General features: G+C 39.0%; 1 protein-coding gene across 1 annotated transcript in view; it reads right to left on the bottom strand.

Annotated features, from left to right (window-relative positions):
* LOC140246344 (uncharacterized) overlaps positions 1–19,694 on the bottom strand; it is a 67,303-nt gene extending 47,609 nt beyond the window's left edge. The window contains exon 1 of the mRNA XM_072325816.1: positions 19,160–19,694. Coding sequence (XP_072181917.1) covers positions 19,160–19,694 — 535 coding nt within the window. The remainder of the gene's footprint in view (positions 1–19,159) is intronic.
* Positions 19,695–20,040: the final 346 nt, after the last annotated feature.

The following is a 20,040-nucleotide window of genomic DNA, read 5'->3' as shown; positions in this document are numbered from 1 at the left end:
TCTCAGCGCCTCGATCGTCTTTCTCTGAGTGGATTGTGCTCTACCAGCTCACTGGAATCAGGATAGGCAGACATTTAGCTGCCACATACTCGCCTTTTCTATGAAAATCACACAGATTGATGATGTGAATGCTTGACGGATTCTGGAAAGACGTTTTCATTGTAAAAGACTGGTGAAGCGCGTAGGCACAAGCTGGGGTAGAGTAAGACTGTGGTATAGATTGCCTCCTAGCCAGGCGGGTGAAGAGACCTGGTCACGTGATGAGGATGAAGAGACAGTGTGCAAGATAAATCTCATACTGGAGTCTCATTAAAGACTGCATTGATGATAACACTTAGCTTTCCTGGTAAACACTTACATAGGGACATTGAGGTGCCAGTGACAGGTCGCTGATGACAGGACTTGCCAACTTTGATGAGAAATTCCTTAATTATTGTCTGGTGGTAACGACAGAAGTTTCACAAACTTTAGACGCAGCGAGTACTATCTTTATGTAATGTATTTCATTTTCTAAGCATGCACGGAAACAAACACACACCCATACGCACAAACAAACGGCGAAGCTCTTGACAAACATACTTATTCGCTTACAAATCTAGACAACGTCGGTCTAATTCATTTGCAAAGCCATTTTATGTTTGCATTATTCATCTGCATTTGTTAGGGTTTAAATACCGCATTTTGTCAAGAGGTACATCTACCTAAGAACGACATGAACCGTGTAAAAAAATGCTGCAGATTGCTATGAATTTGTTTCACTAAAGGCCCAGACTGATCCGATGGTATATTAACTAAATGACGTCACTTGAAATCAACTTCGTATATCGATATCATCAAAGGCGCAGACAAATCACAAACAGGACGAATTGAAAGCAGGAAATTGTAATCTAACAAGTAAGCCCACACTCGCCTCTCTTCACATACACCTTTCGTTAGGGGGATTCATACCCTCTCTTCGATTATAGTTTTAAGTGGAGTTACTTCGGACCGCAGTTACTGTATTACCGACGCCTTGCCTATATATCAACGAATTCATTACGGCTCGCAGAGTAAATTTACATTCCTCGCAATTATTTTTCTTCTTCAAATAGAACCCGCTTTTTTCTACGACAAGTAAATTGCAAATACAAGTGCGCAGCTCTCTCTGAGAGGAGAAGAAGAAAAGGAAGAGGGAGAAAAAGAAGACTCTTACTCCATGCTTTCTCCAAAATGCTTCACGCTAGAAAGAGCTTCGCCATTAGCCGGTACATGTTTTTAAGGAAAATTTCAGGCTGCCTGACTCGGCTCTATAAACTCCTACCGTGCTGCTCTCACAAATGGCCATGGAAAATGTCTTTTTAATAGCAGCGGACTTCGGTATTTTCCCCGGAGAACAGAATTACAAGAGCTTCCAAATTCAGGAGAAATGTCATTCAGCGCATTACCCGCAGGTTGTTTCTTGAATAAATTTACCGCGCAACCACCGCAGCGACATAATGTATCAGACGTTCTTCACTGCATCTTTGGTATATGAATGTGATATTCAATGTAATATAAATATGGTGTTGTTTTTGAGTTACGCTGAGCCGGCTGAGACACAGATATTCAAAGAAAAAGTGCAAGAAAATATGATGATTTCATTAAGGTCATATCAAATGCTTATGCATAATTCATCATCGACGTCCGGGCATTCCAGTGGATTATTTCATGCCTTGTTTAGTTGTATTTAAGAATAAAGATGAGATATGCCAATGAAAGCTGTACAACCGTTTGTTTACTTCGATAAGATGATTAAATAAAACATACAATCTGCACTATAAGAATTTGCTTTCTTCTTGTCCCAAATCAATAAAATGAACAGATACATTTAATGAAAATAATATATAGATAGATATATCTCAACAAAATGAATAGATATATTATATTGTCACTGAGTAGTCACTTATATCGTTTCTTTGTTTCTACAGACAAACAATTCGCCGACATACAAAGAGGGCTTGCTCAATATGCTAATGTGTAGCTCGTGTTACCTTAGAATGCTGCAGTTCAGTTCTCATTCTAATTCTCATTACTTATTGTCAAAGGCCATGGCATTATTTTCTCTGACGCGCGGTGTGTTAATACTTTGTAGTACTGTGAGCATGGAGCTATATCTCCATTCTGTGAGCGTGGTGACTCGTATGGCTGCAGAGTAACCGAAATCGGTCTCGGCAACGCGTCGATACCTTACACCTTGGGATATCGATGTCTAATAGATACTATCGCCTCGAGGCGATCGTCGCGTGGATACTGAGGCGGAAGAGCAATACGTGATCGGCCTCGTTTGTGGCAGTGTTTAAAAAAAAAATATCCCACGCCACTACAGTCTAAATCTTTTTAGTCACGCATGACGGCCTGGCTGTAAAGAGCAGAGGTCTATCTACGGTGTGGATTACCTCCAATGACACTCCCCATCTGCGCATCATTTTTCAGACACGCATGTCACAGTGGAGGTTCCTATAAACTGAGGGAAATGAAGAGACCTGTGAATGAATTTTGTAACATATGGTACTGAATAGAAATACATTCATCGCAACTGAACAAGGGTGAGAATGGCACGCGGCAAACCATTGCAATATCAAACAAATTGATACTCTATTATTTACACCTGACGTTTAAATCAATGTATTCGGCCACAAGACGAAATGTCCAAGGTTCAGAGAAAACACTGCCAAAGGAAATCTAACATAGGTTCATAAAGGAGGAACCATGAGCCTAATACTTCCTTGGTTCCATCCGGTATCGGTAACACGCTCCTGTGTTCAGAGGCGATCGGTAGTTACTCAGTCTCGCGTACATTTAATGAGATTGTACGTATAAAGACTTCACTCCACATAAGATGAACTTTCCAACGAGACATTTTGATAAAGGGACGATTTCATCAATATTCAGTGAGCCCATGCTATGCGAGGTTTTGGCAAGAGACGTAATCGTTTTGGGCGAAACCTTGTGACCTTTGACCTTTACACAGAAAGGTCACAACCCTTCAAAGTCCAGTGGATATTGCCACTGGACTAATACACAGCCAGTTGTTACATACACAATAAATGTCACTTGTTTAACACACTGCCAATCTTCAAATACATTGTAGTAAAAATGTAACGAGATGTTAACTCTACCATTAAAAACGGGAGGAAAAAAAAACCCCAATGAAGTTGGTGTAATCTGACAAGGATTTAGCGAAACGGACACAATTTCAGGAATAGTCTTCCGAAAAGTATTCTCTGTCATTGTTCTTCTGCCTTGTTGCTTTTTTAATAGATTCAAATAAAATTCAATGAGGATGAGCGATATATCTCATGCCCCTGGGGCCTGGTATCGATCTATTGACAGACGTCCTTTAGTAAGTGAAGGAAACAAGAGTTACTTCTGCAGAAACAGCGAGATAGAATTTAGCATTATAATATCGAGAACAACCGGGAAATGCGTTGATTGTTATACATTGATTTAATAAGCACCAAATTAATCAGTTTTATTAGTAGGCACGAAAAAAAAAAAAAGATCATGGGCATACATACTCGGTCAGGATTCGAACCTATGACCTCCTCATCACCGGACAGGCTCATTTACGTCGATGTAAGGCAATTTGTCGATGACGAGGATGTTTTAGTTGAAGATTTTGGTTGCAACAATGAACCATTGTAAACTGCCAATGACTGTAAAGGTTTCATGTCTTTCATACCAAACACTAATCTTTACACTTGACATCCCACTTTGTCTAATACACCACTCACTAGGTTTAAATCTTGGGATCATGAGATCGACCAGCCTCCAACGCAACAGAAGTAATTAAAGTGTGCTGTAAGTCACTTACAGTCCTATTCCATTATGTTCAGGTTGACTTGAAGTTAAACAGTAAAATCATCCCACTGTGACCACACCAAGCTTTGTCTTTGAGTCGAAGGTAGCCAATTGTAGAATATCAACAGAGTTTCTTACCTTTTGTCGTATCAACTGCTTTGACGCTTATTTCCTGTACTTCAACATTTCAATTTCTTTTTTTTTCAATTCAATTTTGGTTTTATTACAAAAACACCAAATGAAAGTCCGAAGACTAACCGTATTTGGTTTACATAAAACTTGACGACAAAATTAACAATTCAAATTTACAGCAGGGAGACCAGAGAAAAAATAAAACAAACTAACACTTTACACAACAACTTATTCATTTTGACCTTCCCCCGAAAAAAAAAAAATACCACACTATAATTACCATATCATAAAAATTTATAACACCAATAACCCTAACAACAAAGAGAAGGCGTTAACAGAAGGAAAATTGCACATACCCTCACATACAGTGTACGTGTAATAAGATTCGTTGTATATATAATTCACACATTAAAACTCTTTAAACAAATGAATTAATACGCAGTGGAGTAAAATACCAACAACTGAAAATGAATGCTGTGATACACAGGTGTTTTAATTAATTTCATCCAACTGCAGATTGATTAAAGTTATGGGAAAGAATGAAACCCAACATAATGTAAATACCTTAATGTACAAAGACACTAAATCAAGGCTATCAGTATTGAAAGAGAGATTGAAGAAAAAAAAAATAAGGAGAGGAAACATCAAGGGAGTTGGACAGGAGAGGTGAGAATAAGTATTCGCGAACAGGTGTGGAAGCGGATAAAATGTGGAGAGGACAACCATAACAGAGAGAGAGAGAGAGAGAGAGAGGGGAGCAGGAGAGAAGAGAGACTAACAGATAGATTGATGAAAAGGGGGGGGGGGGGAACAAAGCGGAGCAGAGAGAAAAATATGTATTCGCAAACAGGTGTGAAGAAGTGGATTCGCAAACAGGTGTGGAAGCGAATAAAATAAGGAGAGGATAGCAGCAAGACAGATCGAGAGAGGAGAATCAGACACATCAATGAAAAGGGGTAAAAAAAAAAAAACATGGAGCAGAGAGGAAAGGCAATCAAAAACAGCTCTGTCCATTAGACATCTCTCCATCACAAAGATTCCAGGGAATTATATCCCGACAGGCCCCGCTTGCTAATCGTTACTGGCCTACACAAAATACAAAGAAAAACATTTGAATTTTTAGGTAGGTTCCGGTGACAAGAGCTCTCGTCATATTGCAAACGACATCTCCGAAAGTACACCTTTCTATCATACGCATTGGATCTCCAATCCATCTTGTGTAATATCCCATTATATCTAAATATTTGTTAACCCACAAAATTAATAGGTGCTTCCTCTGAACCTGAAACGGCAAATCCCCGTACCTCTCGACAAATACCTACGAAAACGATAGCATCATTTCTTTCAATACTAAGCAATATTTCGTTGGTCCCACCTCTACGTCTCGTGGAATAGACTGTATGATGTATTCACGATGATGTATATCCCAATTCTTCATACGCAACTGAAAGTCATCTACAAAATCCACCTGGAGTACTGGCACTGGCGGGGCTAACATGTTCGTGGGTCTGAAAAATGACTGAAACACGTAATTCCATCCAATAAATCACCCTCATTCATCTAGACGTAGCAAATTAATCGACTGCCGTGATCCGATTGTAATAGAGTGCGTGACACTGTGCACTTTGCTATCTCGTTTAAACGTGGCTTGATTAAGCATTTAGAGTCATAACATTTCTCATATAAAGTTTCCTGCTTCGTTTTGTTTGCGTGCAGCGTAATTGGGAAAAAAGAAGAAGTCTAAATTACAGTGAATTTTAATTGGGTGAACTGATATGAATGGAGAGAAACAAAAGTAGGTGAGGAAGGAAGATGAGGTGCAAGAATTTAAGAATTAAAACGCTCGTTCTGGGTCCACTGTTACCCGCCTCGGAAGAAAATTACTCTCGAGGGTGTGATATTCAATACGTGCAGCATTTAAATGCGATTGATGATACACAAATAATATATCAGCCAGTTAAAATCAAGCGCCGGAGATGCAAATTGTAGTTGTAATTCCTAGCTGTAGAAAAAATCCTTTGCTCTGTGCACAAGTCACATTATTACTCTCCAAGATATTCAGATTGAAGACATTGAGAGGAACCATGTATGATGATAACAGAACTGTAGCAGTGTACTAATCACCATTTCCCTCTGGTTATTTGTAGTTATGCTAACGATAATGGTTAAAGTGAGATATCGTATTTGTTTTCATTTCTTGCAAGCACAATGCTAAGCTGCGTTCTTGGGTTGCCTCAGAAACTTCACACACAAATCGTAAGGTCTTTTTGAATGCCCTCTTTCGCGACATTACAAATCATAGAACCATAAATATCAGAATGTCTACCCTGAGGACATCTCTTGGTGAGAAAAGAGAAAACCACCGCTTTGTTTGAAAAAAAAAAATCGGGGTCCATACACATTATCTGTAGACAATTGCTAATTTGTGTCTTCCAAACATAAGAGTGGGTCAGTCTTGATTACGCTCAGATATTGGACCATCAAAAAATTTCACATTTACGACTCAGTCTGGGCCTCATCTGGGCCTACAATGTACCTGAAAATGGCGTTCGTACGAATACGCAAGTAGCTTAAAAAAACGGATAGGAAAAAAAAAAGGGGGGGGGGACTTGGTGGAAGAAGGAAAGAGAAACGAATCTTCCGTTTGAAAGTATAGCATCTACATTCTAAATTATGGTCTCACCATAATTTACGTTTTGCTTTCTGCAAGACTGGGTTGTCGTTTCGTGTCGTCCAGAAGTTACAGTGCTTGTGAGTTCTGGAGGTAACATTATCCGATTATTATCTACTATTCGCACCACTGCACGAGATTATTTGCTTCAAAGCGTACTTTGCAATAACTAATTTTTATTCGTCAAATTGCAGAATTTAATGTAGCATATGAAGTGCAATAAGACCCTCGAATCGCATCCTGCATAATAATCATGAAAAGTCTGGAATGCCTTGAAGCCGTTGTAGGGACTCTGTGCTCGCCATTTCACAACTACAATGCAGTTGTTTTTGTTTTGTTTTGTTTTCTGTTTTGGGAACAATTTTCAGCAATTATCACACAAGCAACTACTATCGGCTGAATGCTATTGCCCAGCTAGGAAGTTGAGACATCAAAGTTTGTGTTTATATCCTGCGCTGCCCTACCACAGGCGGTGGGCCAATATTTCACTGCTATTCACGATGAATAACAAAACTTCACAATTTCAGTGGTATTTATGTGAACATTAATCAATATAAGTTTTAGGCATTCTCGAGGCCTTCCCGACGTAAAGACGCATGTGATCATTGTGTATTCATATATTCGTATATTCATAGCTACGAATGGTTGCGCAACGTTACTAAGAAACAACAACAACAACAAAAATACAACAAAAGAAGCACATATTACTTAATGCAAGGGTATCAAAACCCTGAGTGTGTCGGAGAAGAGTGTGTTTGAGCTTGTATGTGTATGTATGTTTATGCTACCTTTGACATTTCATGGCTTTATCTCCTGTGTGAATAAACCAAGGCATATGGACAGCAGCATTGCACACAGCACAGATACGTTCATATCAGAGGTAGATTAACTTCTTGGCTTTTTAACGCTCATATCTAATCAATAACAAACGAACAAATAACAAACGATGTAGGCAACCATCTTAAAAGGGTTAGAATTAAACTATTCATCCGTAAAAAGTGTCGCCTGGCCTTTCCATGGAAAGTGCACGCAACTTATGCGAGACCTCAGCTGTGCATATTACTACTTCATATACCCATGTCACGCCTCTTGCGGTGTAGTGGGAATAGCAAGATAATTACGGTAACTGCACAACATGCAGGTAAAAAAAGAGATTGCATTTTGCGATGACATTCAATCAGAATGATGTGTATAAAATACTAAATTCTTTTTCAACATGAAGATTCTAACCACTCTCTACTCTGTAAAGTACGTATGCAGAAATGTTGAGGAACCGCCTCTCGTTTTAAAACTAAGTTCTCTGTTACTGGCGACACTAATTTGGTACAAAAAATTGTACATAGATAAAAACAATGTTTATGTTCAAAAAGTACGTGTCACTTATTGAAAAATGAAGAATTTTAATGACCTACACTGTAAAATTCAGCAAAACATAAAAGACTTCCCGCTTCTTATTTCACGTTTGATTTCCTATCACTTATGTTTGTGTTTGACTTATTCAAAAAGGACGAGCGAGCTCTCTTCCCAAATTTAGTACATACATTATACAAAGAGAATGTTCATAATCACAATATTACCCCCTTCCATGAAATCCACGCCTTCTTTAAGTCTTACCGCAGTGATGCGGTCTGCATCTAGTTTGAAGATTGTAGATGTTTTCTTTTTCTTTTTTTTTTTTTTTGCTTCCGTTGATGAGATGGCCCTCCAACCGACAAGGCTATGCTGCATCTTATCTTCAGTCGACGGTGCGAGGGCGTGAAAGATTTGTTTTTCTTGTCCCATTGAAAATCTACAAGATGGACAGTAGAAGCCTTGCCCGCTGAATGAAATCAAAATCTCGTGTAATGCCGTTCCAGACTGCTTACTGGCTTAGAGTGTCTACTTATTACCCTGTAACCTATACTGTACACACAAATGAATTGGAAAAGTGACCAGACTTTCATCTAATACATACTATAATATTGGTCTCTTACGTGAATTTCCCAATTATGATATGATCATACTCCTGTAAGAGGATGGTCTACGCAAGAGGAAAAAAAAATGATACAAAAAGGCGAGTTTCTTTTATTTTTAATTTAGCCACTACATGTACCAATTTAAAGCTAGAATTCGCTTCGGGGAAAAAAGAATTGAAAATGAAGCCTGGTATGTTCAGGTATTGGTCATTGCAAACATTTATTCTGCATGAACTATATATAACGTTGGGCTGGAGACTCATACATAATTGTCTTGACAAGAAGGCGGATGGAGTGCGTGGCTTCACAAATGACTGATGATGGTCATAATTGCATCCTTCTTTCAGCTAAAGCCAAGGTCCTCCGGTTTCCTTGGTAACGTAGGAGATTCAGTCACATCTTCCAATTGTCTAACCTTTACCACATATACCCCATTCATTCTGGTATTTACTAAAGGCTTGCCCATATCTTTAGATGTTTAGTCCTGTGTGATTGCATATTTTGCTGAATGCACAGTATATAACAAATATGACCGTGATTCTTACTAAACACGACTGATGTGATATCGTTCTGATAAAAGTATTGCAAATGATGATATCATTAAAGGGGGAAACATGTCAGTTAGAGGACGCACAAAGGGAAAACAACGACAACAACAATAACAACCAAGATCGATAAAACTCTGAGGTTTTACAATATCAGAAAAAAAATCAAAAATTACCATGAGTTGAATAACAACATTAAGAATGGACCAAACTTAGATCATCCATGGACTGAGTCAGCTCACGAGACTGATTTTAGACATTGTCGTCATCAAATTTTCCCCGAAGTTAGAATCACGTTATTTCCCCCTTTTTAGTACTTGTAATGATTGTTGTTTTATCAAAATATTTTTCATGTTTTTCCTGAAGGAAACGTATTCCTCATGAAATCTTTTTTTTGCATTCTCGAAGTAAGGAATGAGGTAATAATAAATACCATTTCATTTTTACATCATCCAATCACCCGCATAATCCGTCGTGTTTTTGTTAGCTGAGCGAGACTGGAGTTATTCCTGAAGAAAGGAAAGAATGAACAGCCTTGACGATCCCTGAGAAGAAGGGAATGTTGAAGAGCTCGGGGTTGTGTAAATGCCAATTAGTTCGTCGAAGGGGTACAAAGCCTCTTGCTTTCCCCCAAACATGGCGCAGTAATATCTGTGGTTTTAGTGTTCTTCGGGAAATGTCATCATGTTTTCTGATCATATGTGTGGTAATGATCGAATTACCAGGGAAAGACGATATGTTTGCACAAATTTCCAATATTCCATGTCTCGAAAGAATCGAGGGGCTTTCCTTTAATTCACTTTCCGATCGGATGAGCGCGCGCTAATACTTCGTAAGAATTCAAGACTGCTGTCTGTTCACCGTTGTATTGCTTGTGGGCGAGCATAAAGCGAACAGAGACTTTGTTCATTTAAAACCCTTGCAGAGTTTGGACTTTATTCCCTTCGTTTGGGGTGGTTTGAAGTTTGTTTAGCGTTAATAGAAAACTTCAAACCAAACTTCTGGTTTGAAGCAAAAGGCAGACAAGGCAGATTCAGTGAAAAAAGGAGCAGTAATATGCTAGATAACAATCGATGTTGTTGCATCACGCATCTTATATAGAAATATCGATTCTTGCCTTGAGTAACATGACACCTTGGTTCTGTAAAACGCGCTGAATTAAGTGAAATCTGAAAGGAATAATTTTCCAGTTGCAGATGAAATAAAAACCCAGCATTAGTACTTTTAAATAGTTCTAAAATGTGAGTTATGAATAAAAACAACCACTGTAAGCATTTGAATCCGTGTAATCGTTGTTAAGTATTATTAAATATACAAAATATGAACAATAGCTATGGTTTATTGAGAAAAATACTGATATCTCCTTACATTTCATGCTTTATTGCGAAAATCTTATATGGTAGGATGTTTTGTGATACAACAGACCTACACATGGACATCAAATGTGCTATCTTGAAAAAAAGAATCACTGCTCCAAAAGGTAAACAGGACCTTTAAAGTGTCCTATGCCCTTGTCTCCCGAAAAATATTTTTATTTCATTTCTCTGTAGTGCTACCCATCTTCTAGCATTGCTACCCTTTAATGATTTCATTGTGTAACGTATGGCCATGAGAACTTGTGACTGTGCTGCGAGCAAGCAATCTTGAAAAAATATGACTCCACTGTTCCTCTGGAATTCGAAGGAAATGTGTACAAATCATATTAACCTAGTTCAGACGAAAATGAAAGAGGTCGACTTAATGAAATTGACATAAATAAATAAACTTGGTTCCTCGTGGCATTGGAGTGGATAGGTAAAAAGTATGAATGAGCGCACTGCATGAGAAATGACACGCATAGATTCGTGTGGTAAAGATAATTTTGGAGAAGGGGAGGGGTGGGAGAAGGGGGTGGGTTTGAGGCGGAATGGTAGACACTCCCATATTCTATTTTGATGAAATAATTGGAGCTGGGAGAAAAGGAATAATTCTACGGAACGGTAAAATTCTACAGATGGAAGTTTATGGAGATTTGCTGGGTGTAACGACTTTCTACTTTGTATGTGAGGAATGAGAAGTCAACAAGGCATAGAAATGAAGTATATTTGATGTAGAATGGCGAACTGGCAAATTTAGTCAAGGAAACAAAATTACAGAGACGTCCGAAGGAAAAAGGGGCATCCCGAAAAACAAAAATAAAAACAGAAAATAGAGAGGAAGAAGATCGGCCAAGAGAAAACACGTATTAAAGGCACAGCGTGTGGTGAACATTTATGTAGAGATCATGGCTCCCATACTTTCTATTTCTTTCTCATCCTCTGTCTCTTCTAGCCCTGGAGACAGTTTCTTTTACATTTTCGAGAGAAAAATTTGGCAATAGCTAGGACAAAAGTAATACAAAACAGGCACGGATAATTGCTCTGTGACGTGAAACTTTCGGATTTCAACTTGGAACTAAACCCCAGTTTGTGAGAAAAGTCGTTATTTGAGCCATTTGGGTTGGTTATGGCAGCGGAATGGCGCGAAAGTATGCATAAGAGTGCCCCAAAGTGATCATCTCAAAATCAAACCTCGGGATGTAAAGGGAACTATATTACGCAAGACGACAGGAAAGTTGGGAAGGGGTTAGAAAGGGACCAATAAAATGTAGAGCGAACATTATGTACTCTCCTCTTCGATACATTATTATAATCAAGCTTCAAAAGTAAAATGCTACCTTCCACAAACCAGTAAGAAATTGGAGTCTGTGCGTACGCTCTAAACTCAAACGCAGCTTTACGTTCACGCCAATTAACAGATTTCTCTCAATTAAGTCCTCTCTTTCTACGCATACTCCCTCTGAGTAATGACTTGCTCATCCAAGCAGCTTTCTAACCACCGTATGTTAATACTCCTGCAAAACAGACGTGGCTTATTAAAGGGCGCGAAGGTCTATTGTTCAGAGTCCTGTTGCCATGACAGCCGATACACATTGGACACAAACATCAAGGTTCCTTTACCTTATATGCTGGGATCAGGCGTACATAATGAAAGAAGACAGTTCGTTTAAATCTCTCTCTTCCTCCTTCTCTCTCTCTCTCTCTTTCATTTGCCTTTTATATCTCTCTTTCTCGGTCCGTTTTTCCATCGTGCATTGTTCTATGATACTTAATTCTAACGTTTGAACGGTGCCCATGACATTCACTATTCTAAGAGAACTTGGGAGGCCGGCCAATGAAATATAGCAAGAAGCAGCGCCATCCCGTGTAAGCAGTGGCGGTAAATTTCCATATGCAGTGCATAATACAGTAAGCCTCTTTCAACTGGAGGACGACACTTCGAGAGAAATATTCTGAGATATTCCAGGGAAGGCAGAGTAGCTGAGTTTATCGTTTCTATATTTAGCTACTCACTGAATACCAGTATTGCAACCACTGAAAATTGAATTCATGCACCGAAAGTAAGCCACGGGGAAATAATATTTGTAATTATAGTAACAGTAATAGTAATAGTAATAGTAATAGTAATAGTAATAGTAATAGTAATAGTAATAGTAACGTAGTACAAGTAATAACAATAATAATGATACAATTAATAACGATAATGATAATAATGATAATATTAATAACAATAATGATAATAATAATAATGATAATATTAATAACAATAATGATAATAATAATAATAATGATAATATTAATAACAATAATGATGATAATAATAATAATAATACTGCTACTACTACTATACTAATGATAATAGTAATTTCAATGATAATAATTAGAAAAATTATAATGATAATGACGATCATAATGACAGTAATAAACAGAAGTATCAAACTGAAAACTGAAAAAAAAAAAACAAACACTAATAGATGCAAGGGAGTGAGAAAGGAAACCAAGAGGAAACTTTCATGGTGACCTAAGTCGTACCGGTATAAAGCTCTTCATGACTTTATTCGAAATATTTGCATTTAGTCCACGAAGCTGGGTCATCATCAACGGAGAGAAATTGTGCAGTGAATGCCGGGCGTCCATGAAAAATCTACACGGGACGAGCTTTAGATAGAAGCTTATTGCCTCATTCTTTATTTTCCTTTCAATTCGTGTATGTGGCAAACAATCAATAAATGACACATTTTCCTGGGTTTTGTAAAAACACTCTACCCTCCACCCCCTCATGAAAAAACCCCCAAACAAAATATACACATACACGCACAAACACACACACACACGCACACACACACGCACACACACATATACGCACACAGACAAGAGAATCCTCAATCATACCAAACCTAAGAAAACATTTCATTTTCGATGAAGGAAATGGCATAGTAGTCGAGACTCTTTTGGGCAAACCCTGTGCAATGTCGACAATAGGCATGAAAATAATGAAACGACCCAGCGAAACGAACTAAAAATATTCATTGACGAACTGGAGCGGGCTCAGTGCGTATATCCAGTTTCATCTACACGACACCAATAGAAGACAAGCAAGTCCAATATCGGCTGCATTCGGATCAATATCACCTAACGAAGACACGAAATCCAAAGGTAATGAACAATATAGATCTTCTTGGCCACTGGAAAGCGGTTCAAACAATTTGTTGGGTTCAACCACTTGAGTCAAAATATCTGCCAATTTTCTGACAAATTGGTTTGTAGATATTCATTCGATTGTGTCTGTACTTGGTAGGGCCTTATTTTTATTGAGGGGATTTCTCTTGCTTTACTCTGATCTTTCTTTCAATCGCCATACCTCTCTACCAATCAGATCCCGCCTGCCGTGTCACTTGTGAAGGAAGGAGCGTACTTTCGCCATGTCTCACCCTGCTGCATACTTCATGTTCAAATTTCGTGTAAGCAGGTTTGATCACAGTGACTTCAATAGCAATATCTATGACAACAAGCATTGAAGATGATTTCATAAACTTCCGCGCATTTCGAAAATACTTTTCGAAAATTCTTTTCTCACCGGTAAACTTCATAAAGTGTGTCTTTCTGTGATATTAGCAAATCTACATACAAACACTCTTTCCCGCTTCTCTGTATACCGTGACGAACTTTGTAGACCGGAAGATAATAAATAAAGGTGCACTTGTTTATCAATTGTAAAAAAAAAAAGAAGGTTTTGCGTATACAATATAACAGTGACTCGATCAAAAAACAGTTATCACTGTCGGTAATTTGATTAAAATGAGGTTTCACAATATTCTGCATATCATCATGCTTACTGTCATGGAACTATGCCACGGTCACTCACATGATGGTCATTTGAAATATGAATATAAAAAATTAGAACTGGTATTTGAGTGCGTATGGGTACTGTTTTCGTCTGAATATATGGTAATCATTATAATTACCATATCATATTAATACCAACATCATCAATATCTTTATAGTCATAATTCAGTGCACCTTTATACACGTCACTAGATTTGAGCAGAAAATTACAGACGACAAGAATAATTGTATATGTTCACTTGTACTTTTCGCTGACACTGTAGTATAAGTTGACTACACGACTCATCCAAAATGTGTACATTCCCATCAGCGCCACAAGCCAGACGATCGATCATGGATTTAATAATTGACATTGGTTAGTTTGGTGGTCGAGCCTCCGTGACGCCATCACACAAGATATATTCACAGATCGATACGTGCTCTGTCTCACGGAACGATAATTACCAACATCATGTAACCATTTGCCTTAATTATTTTTGTTCAAATTGAAATGCACCAAATCTCATTACGAACAGGTTAAAATGTATATTTGCGGACATTCATACTGTGTGCGTGTGTGTGGGGAGGTGCGTCTGTTTGTGTGTTTGCGTGTGTGTCTGTTTGAATGTGTTTCGTGGTATAAAACTGCCTGCCCTGATAATGTCACACGCGTGATAGTACAATGAAAGAGAGAAAAGTGGGACCCTAACTGTAATAACTTGAATCGACTTCACCGTATGATAATGTCCCCGTGATTCGCGATAGACTCGCCACTTTAAAGCGATAGAGTGCAGTGATTCGTTTTCATCTATCTTCACTTGCGTCATAACATAGTGAGGAAAATAATTCACCTCATCAAATTGACACGAGGCCACTCAATAAAGATTTGAATAATAAATTATATGAAATAATTCAAACAAAGAGGTAAGCTGATACGTCAGTCGACCACGGAGTAATGTAGAAAATAGTAAAATATTGACTTGTTTGTCAGCAAGTAAGCACTGCCGCGTGAAGTGGTAAAGTCATTACAAGGTGCACGGGTAATTAAGGCAGAGAAACTATTCGAGCGGGTCAGTCACGTTCAAACGACAACGGCAGCCGGCTAGACTTTCACTGTCATGTCAACAACCCCTTAAAAACTACCCAGACACAGCCCCGATTGGTAGATTCTTGTAAGAAAATGAGGTCACGGCACAGTTATTACCATCGAAGGGGAGCAATACCAAGAATGTGAGTTTATGAGCAATATGTGAGTTTAGCTGAGTGGGGCGATAGCACATGTTGCTATAGGAAACAAGTTTATTTCATTCCATTGTTCTGTGAATGGAAGCTAAGATGACGCTCACGTCCCAACTATGCGGTAAAGTTTTGGAAAAGCGAAATGTATCAGTGCTTTATGCACTTCTAAGGGCAGTAAAGCCATGCGAGAGTGAATTCCAAGTCATCCATCGGTCTCAATGTGAAACATCCACTGCTTTCCGCTTTTCACTATGTAACCTCAGTACATCGGAAATACAACACCTAAGGTGCTTTCATTATTTCTTATTAGGTATTTAACTGACATTGAAATGGTCAAAGATGTCATCTAAAAAACATGCTGCCAAATACTGCCAAATGCATTGTGACCATGCAGCTTCTCTTCGTAAGTCAACTGCAAGAGTTAGTCCAGTGACACTATTTTTTACGGCACACTCTACGATTTCTCAATGCAAACGAGTTTACAATTTAAAGTAGCGAGGTGCCCGCCATTACTTTAGTGCCGAGATCATGATTACTCGAATCACTGGGTGTTCACTTCCGATCAGACTTTAATGGTCAAGATTTATGCAATGCTGACTGGGGTTTGGAGACACGGCTGGAGGAAACAGCGAATCAGTTCGACAAAATACGGCGCGAATTTTACGTGATCTACCACTCCATTCCATCTCAGTGGAGAATTAGACCATTGGTTTGATGTCGCCACCAGTTTGCCTGCTAGCGATCGATTATTCCTTTCCTCTCCTCCGGCTTCGCCAAAGGGCGGAGGGTGTGAGGCTGATTTGGTTGTTTTGTGCCCCGCCAGAATCATAGCTGACGTCTTCCCAAACTTTCAGTTAAACCGAAGGATTAGCTTTTTCCTCCCACTGAATTCATTTATTTAATGATTTTTAAGGGGGCAGTAATTCACAAAAATACGATTGACTTTTTAAGGGGAAGTCTAATTCAGAAAAATACAACCGGACGGTCATATTTGCTGAAGTTTGGCAAAGTTACTACGTTGTATCCCATTATTCATTTCTATATCAACAGTTCCAGTATCTAACAGGAACTGCCAAGATACCACATCGTGAAGTGATGGGCGGTGTGTAGCAATTTGAAGGTAGCAATGCTCAAAATGTTATATGAAACGTGGATATTTTCTGCACACAGTGTGAAAAGAGACGTTAAAACTTTTAGGCAAATGGTACAGGTTTGACTGTTTTGATTGAAATCGTATGGACAAATCGGTGAGTTTATATTACTGTGTATCATTATGATTAATTCTCTGGATAACATCACTGGGACTGTTCGTGATCTCATAAGAAGTTATCATTTTCAACTTAAACTAAAGAGAGTTTAAAGAGGTTTCCTTTTATTGAATGATAAAGGGAACATAGTAGATAAACATTTACTTATTAAAGTCAACCCTATAAAAACAGATAACACCTTTGTTTAGTTGCTCCAGTCCTGGGCTGCTTTCATACCTGTCTATCATCATGTCTAAAATGCTTTTGAAATGCTGGTTGTCCTGTAATGAAATAGCAGATGTAACTTTTCTGTGACTGGCAAAACTGGGACGAAGGAGAAGTGTGCTATCTTCGCTGATGTACTGTGAGTTCCTGGAGATCTATCCTTAAGCTAAAAGCTAATGTAGTCCGTCCTCTGTAGTGATGTGATAAAGTGCCAAATCCTACCATCGGAGATTGGTGTCGTCTGGAGGCAGAAGAGTGAATGGTTACATAACATCACTCATCTCAAGACATCTTGACCCAAAAAAAGACATCATTCGGAATTAGAACCGGCTAGCCAGCAGACCAAACAAACATGTTTGCACCTCGTCTCGACAGTACGACGACGTCCCGCTCCACGAATGATGTCACAATGACGACTTCAACGTAACAGATTGCTTGTGTGTAATGTTTTTCTCGGGAAACACTCCAGAGCGTAGCTTACTGACAAAATATTCCACTTTTTTACGTAGACAAAATTAATGATTAATTAGATGCCGTTACAAGCTACAGAGATACGATCAGGGTAAATGAGGGTTCATGTTATTTCTTGATAAATAGGACGTATTGAGCTGGCTAGACAAAATTATCCAGCGTAGTGTGCTCTAATTCAGTCATGTCCTAAGACTATTATATTGATTATGTTTGTAGTAACAACAAAAAAAAAAAATCAAAGTTCGCTTTAGCAGGCAGTCATTGCAACAGCTTCATGAATTACCGATTTTAAACTTTGGCCTTGGTGAATCATTAATTACGAGTGGAGCCCGGTCACCTGCCCACATCGCCCACTGCCTGATATTGATTGGATGATATTGGACGCGTTGAAATCCAACCGATGTGATGTTAAGAAGAAATTGGGTAGCGTGAAGAAAATAGCATAATTATCCTATTTTTGTTGGAGGCAATCTAACCTGCACAAACACATCACGTTACTGTCTACTATGCTTCACAACATTTTTGTTTTTTGATATTCGTAGTATGACACCATGTCTCTCCAGTCTTTTCAATGATATGTTCCAATTGTCCCATGTGTTTTTTCTCTTGTGTTTATTGCCAGCATTCAAAGGCAAATATTAGTGTCATGTAAATTAACTATACAGGCTTCGAATTCTAGTCATGACATGAAATCCACATTGTCACCAGACATCATCAGATTGTTACACTCAGTACAAGTAGACGGAAGCCTCAACTTGAAATAAATTAGGATGATACGATCTTGCTGACTATCTCACTCTCCTTGTTGGTAGAGTAATAAGCATCAAGTCAGAATGCCAAGTTGTGAGAGAGTGGCAATAAGAAGCATGGAAAGCAAGAGGTCTTCATAACTATTGTCCTGTGTATAACTTTTCCCAGAACAAAACATTTCTTACCTTGCCAACATCGATGAACTCGACATGATTGCTGCATTGTCGACCTTCGAGTTTTACTCAAAAGAAAAGCATAGAATTCAAAGACATGACAACTACTCTCTCATATTGTCATGTGAAATTGTAGTTGACAAAACAAATTGGGTAATTTTTGGACAGAGCAACGAAACACAAGAATATAATTACTGGTAACTTGAACAGGTGGAAACATAAATTATCTTCCTATTGTGACCACTGATCAAGTGTGTTGAGCGCCACAAAAGCTTCACAACGAATTCTCGGTCATGTTGCTATATTTCATGACAAGATAATACTTGCTTGACTTTGACTTGAACAAAAGATGTATGTTTATTTTATTGGAACATATGTATTATGATATAAAATGACTATATTGTATAGAAAACAAAATGACTTGAAATCTAAGTGATAAACTGAATTCCGTCGTTGAGAATCTTTGCATCGATGTGGAACACTCTTTGATGCGTGTCCGGAAATGTCGGGAGAAGACATATTTTAGAGAATGTCCTGCCCAAGCGCTTTTTTTTTTAACTGGGCAAAACCAAAATAGGGCATTTTGGAGAAGAAATCAGAACCACATGATGGTAGATCAGTCTGAAACTTCAACCGTTCGTAAATGTTTGTTCTGCAATTTTGTTTTGTCAACTTTTTTATTCCCCTGAGACATAATTTAGTATTCAATACATTATATTCCACTTTAACGTTAAATAGAGCTTACGTACCAGACGGATAATCCGTGCACATGCCTCTATCCATTCTGAGAGTGGTACCAGTGGCGCATTTGCACTTGCATGGCCAGTCCCGTAGATCGCATCGTATTCGTACAGCCCCGATAGTCCGACATAGGTTCTCGCAGCCTCCACGGCAAGGAATCTGGACAAGATCACCGTCGACCAGGCGGCTGACGTTCATAACCAGTTTCGAGTTTGCGTTTCCAGCGGGGTAATTCCCAAGTAAACAGGTCCGGCTTGATCTGGTATCTCGAAACAACGACGACGGCGTCGGTGCTAACGATAACGATGACGAAGTAGAGGACTCGATTTCCAAGTCGTCCTCTTCGTTGGAGAGAGAGGAATGCGGAGTGGTGCTCGGTGATGCTGCGATGGCCGTGGCGATGACGATTGGGGACGTGATCATGATGAGGAGTAAAGACTGGAATGGAAGGTGCATGCCGAGGTCGCGTTGCGGTCCGTGATGTGCCGAAGCCACGATGACGGTTGTCCACGTTATGACCGATAAGGCGCAATGATCCTTCATAAAATCACGTTGTTGACGGAGAGCGAGTCATCGCCGACCGCCAAGGATTCACCCACCGCTACCCAGCCCCGATTGCTTGTCCCTGATGGCTGATCTCGCTCAACGGTAGGAGAGATAATGTCTCGCTTTTCACGATACAGTCGCAGCCGGCGAAAGATCACTCATATGCATGCACACAATTCAAACTTGCAGAACGAAGTCTCAGGAAAGCGAGGACAAGGGGCCCCCGTTTACCCTCCAGATAATCGTCAATCCATAAGCCAGTGCCTGGATTCTCGTGTATTGATTCTGACTCAGATGCTCTTCACTGTGTGGTTGTTGGACCGATGGAGGCATTTCATGCAGT

The sequence above is a fragment of the Diadema setosum genome, chromosome 2, assembly GCF_964275005.1.
Source record: "Diadema setosum chromosome 2, eeDiaSeto1, whole genome shotgun sequence".
Classification (NCBI taxonomy): Eukaryota; Metazoa; Echinodermata; class Echinoidea; order Diadematoida; family Diadematidae; genus Diadema; species Diadema setosum.
This window is presented reverse-complemented; position numbering and strand designations above follow the sequence as displayed.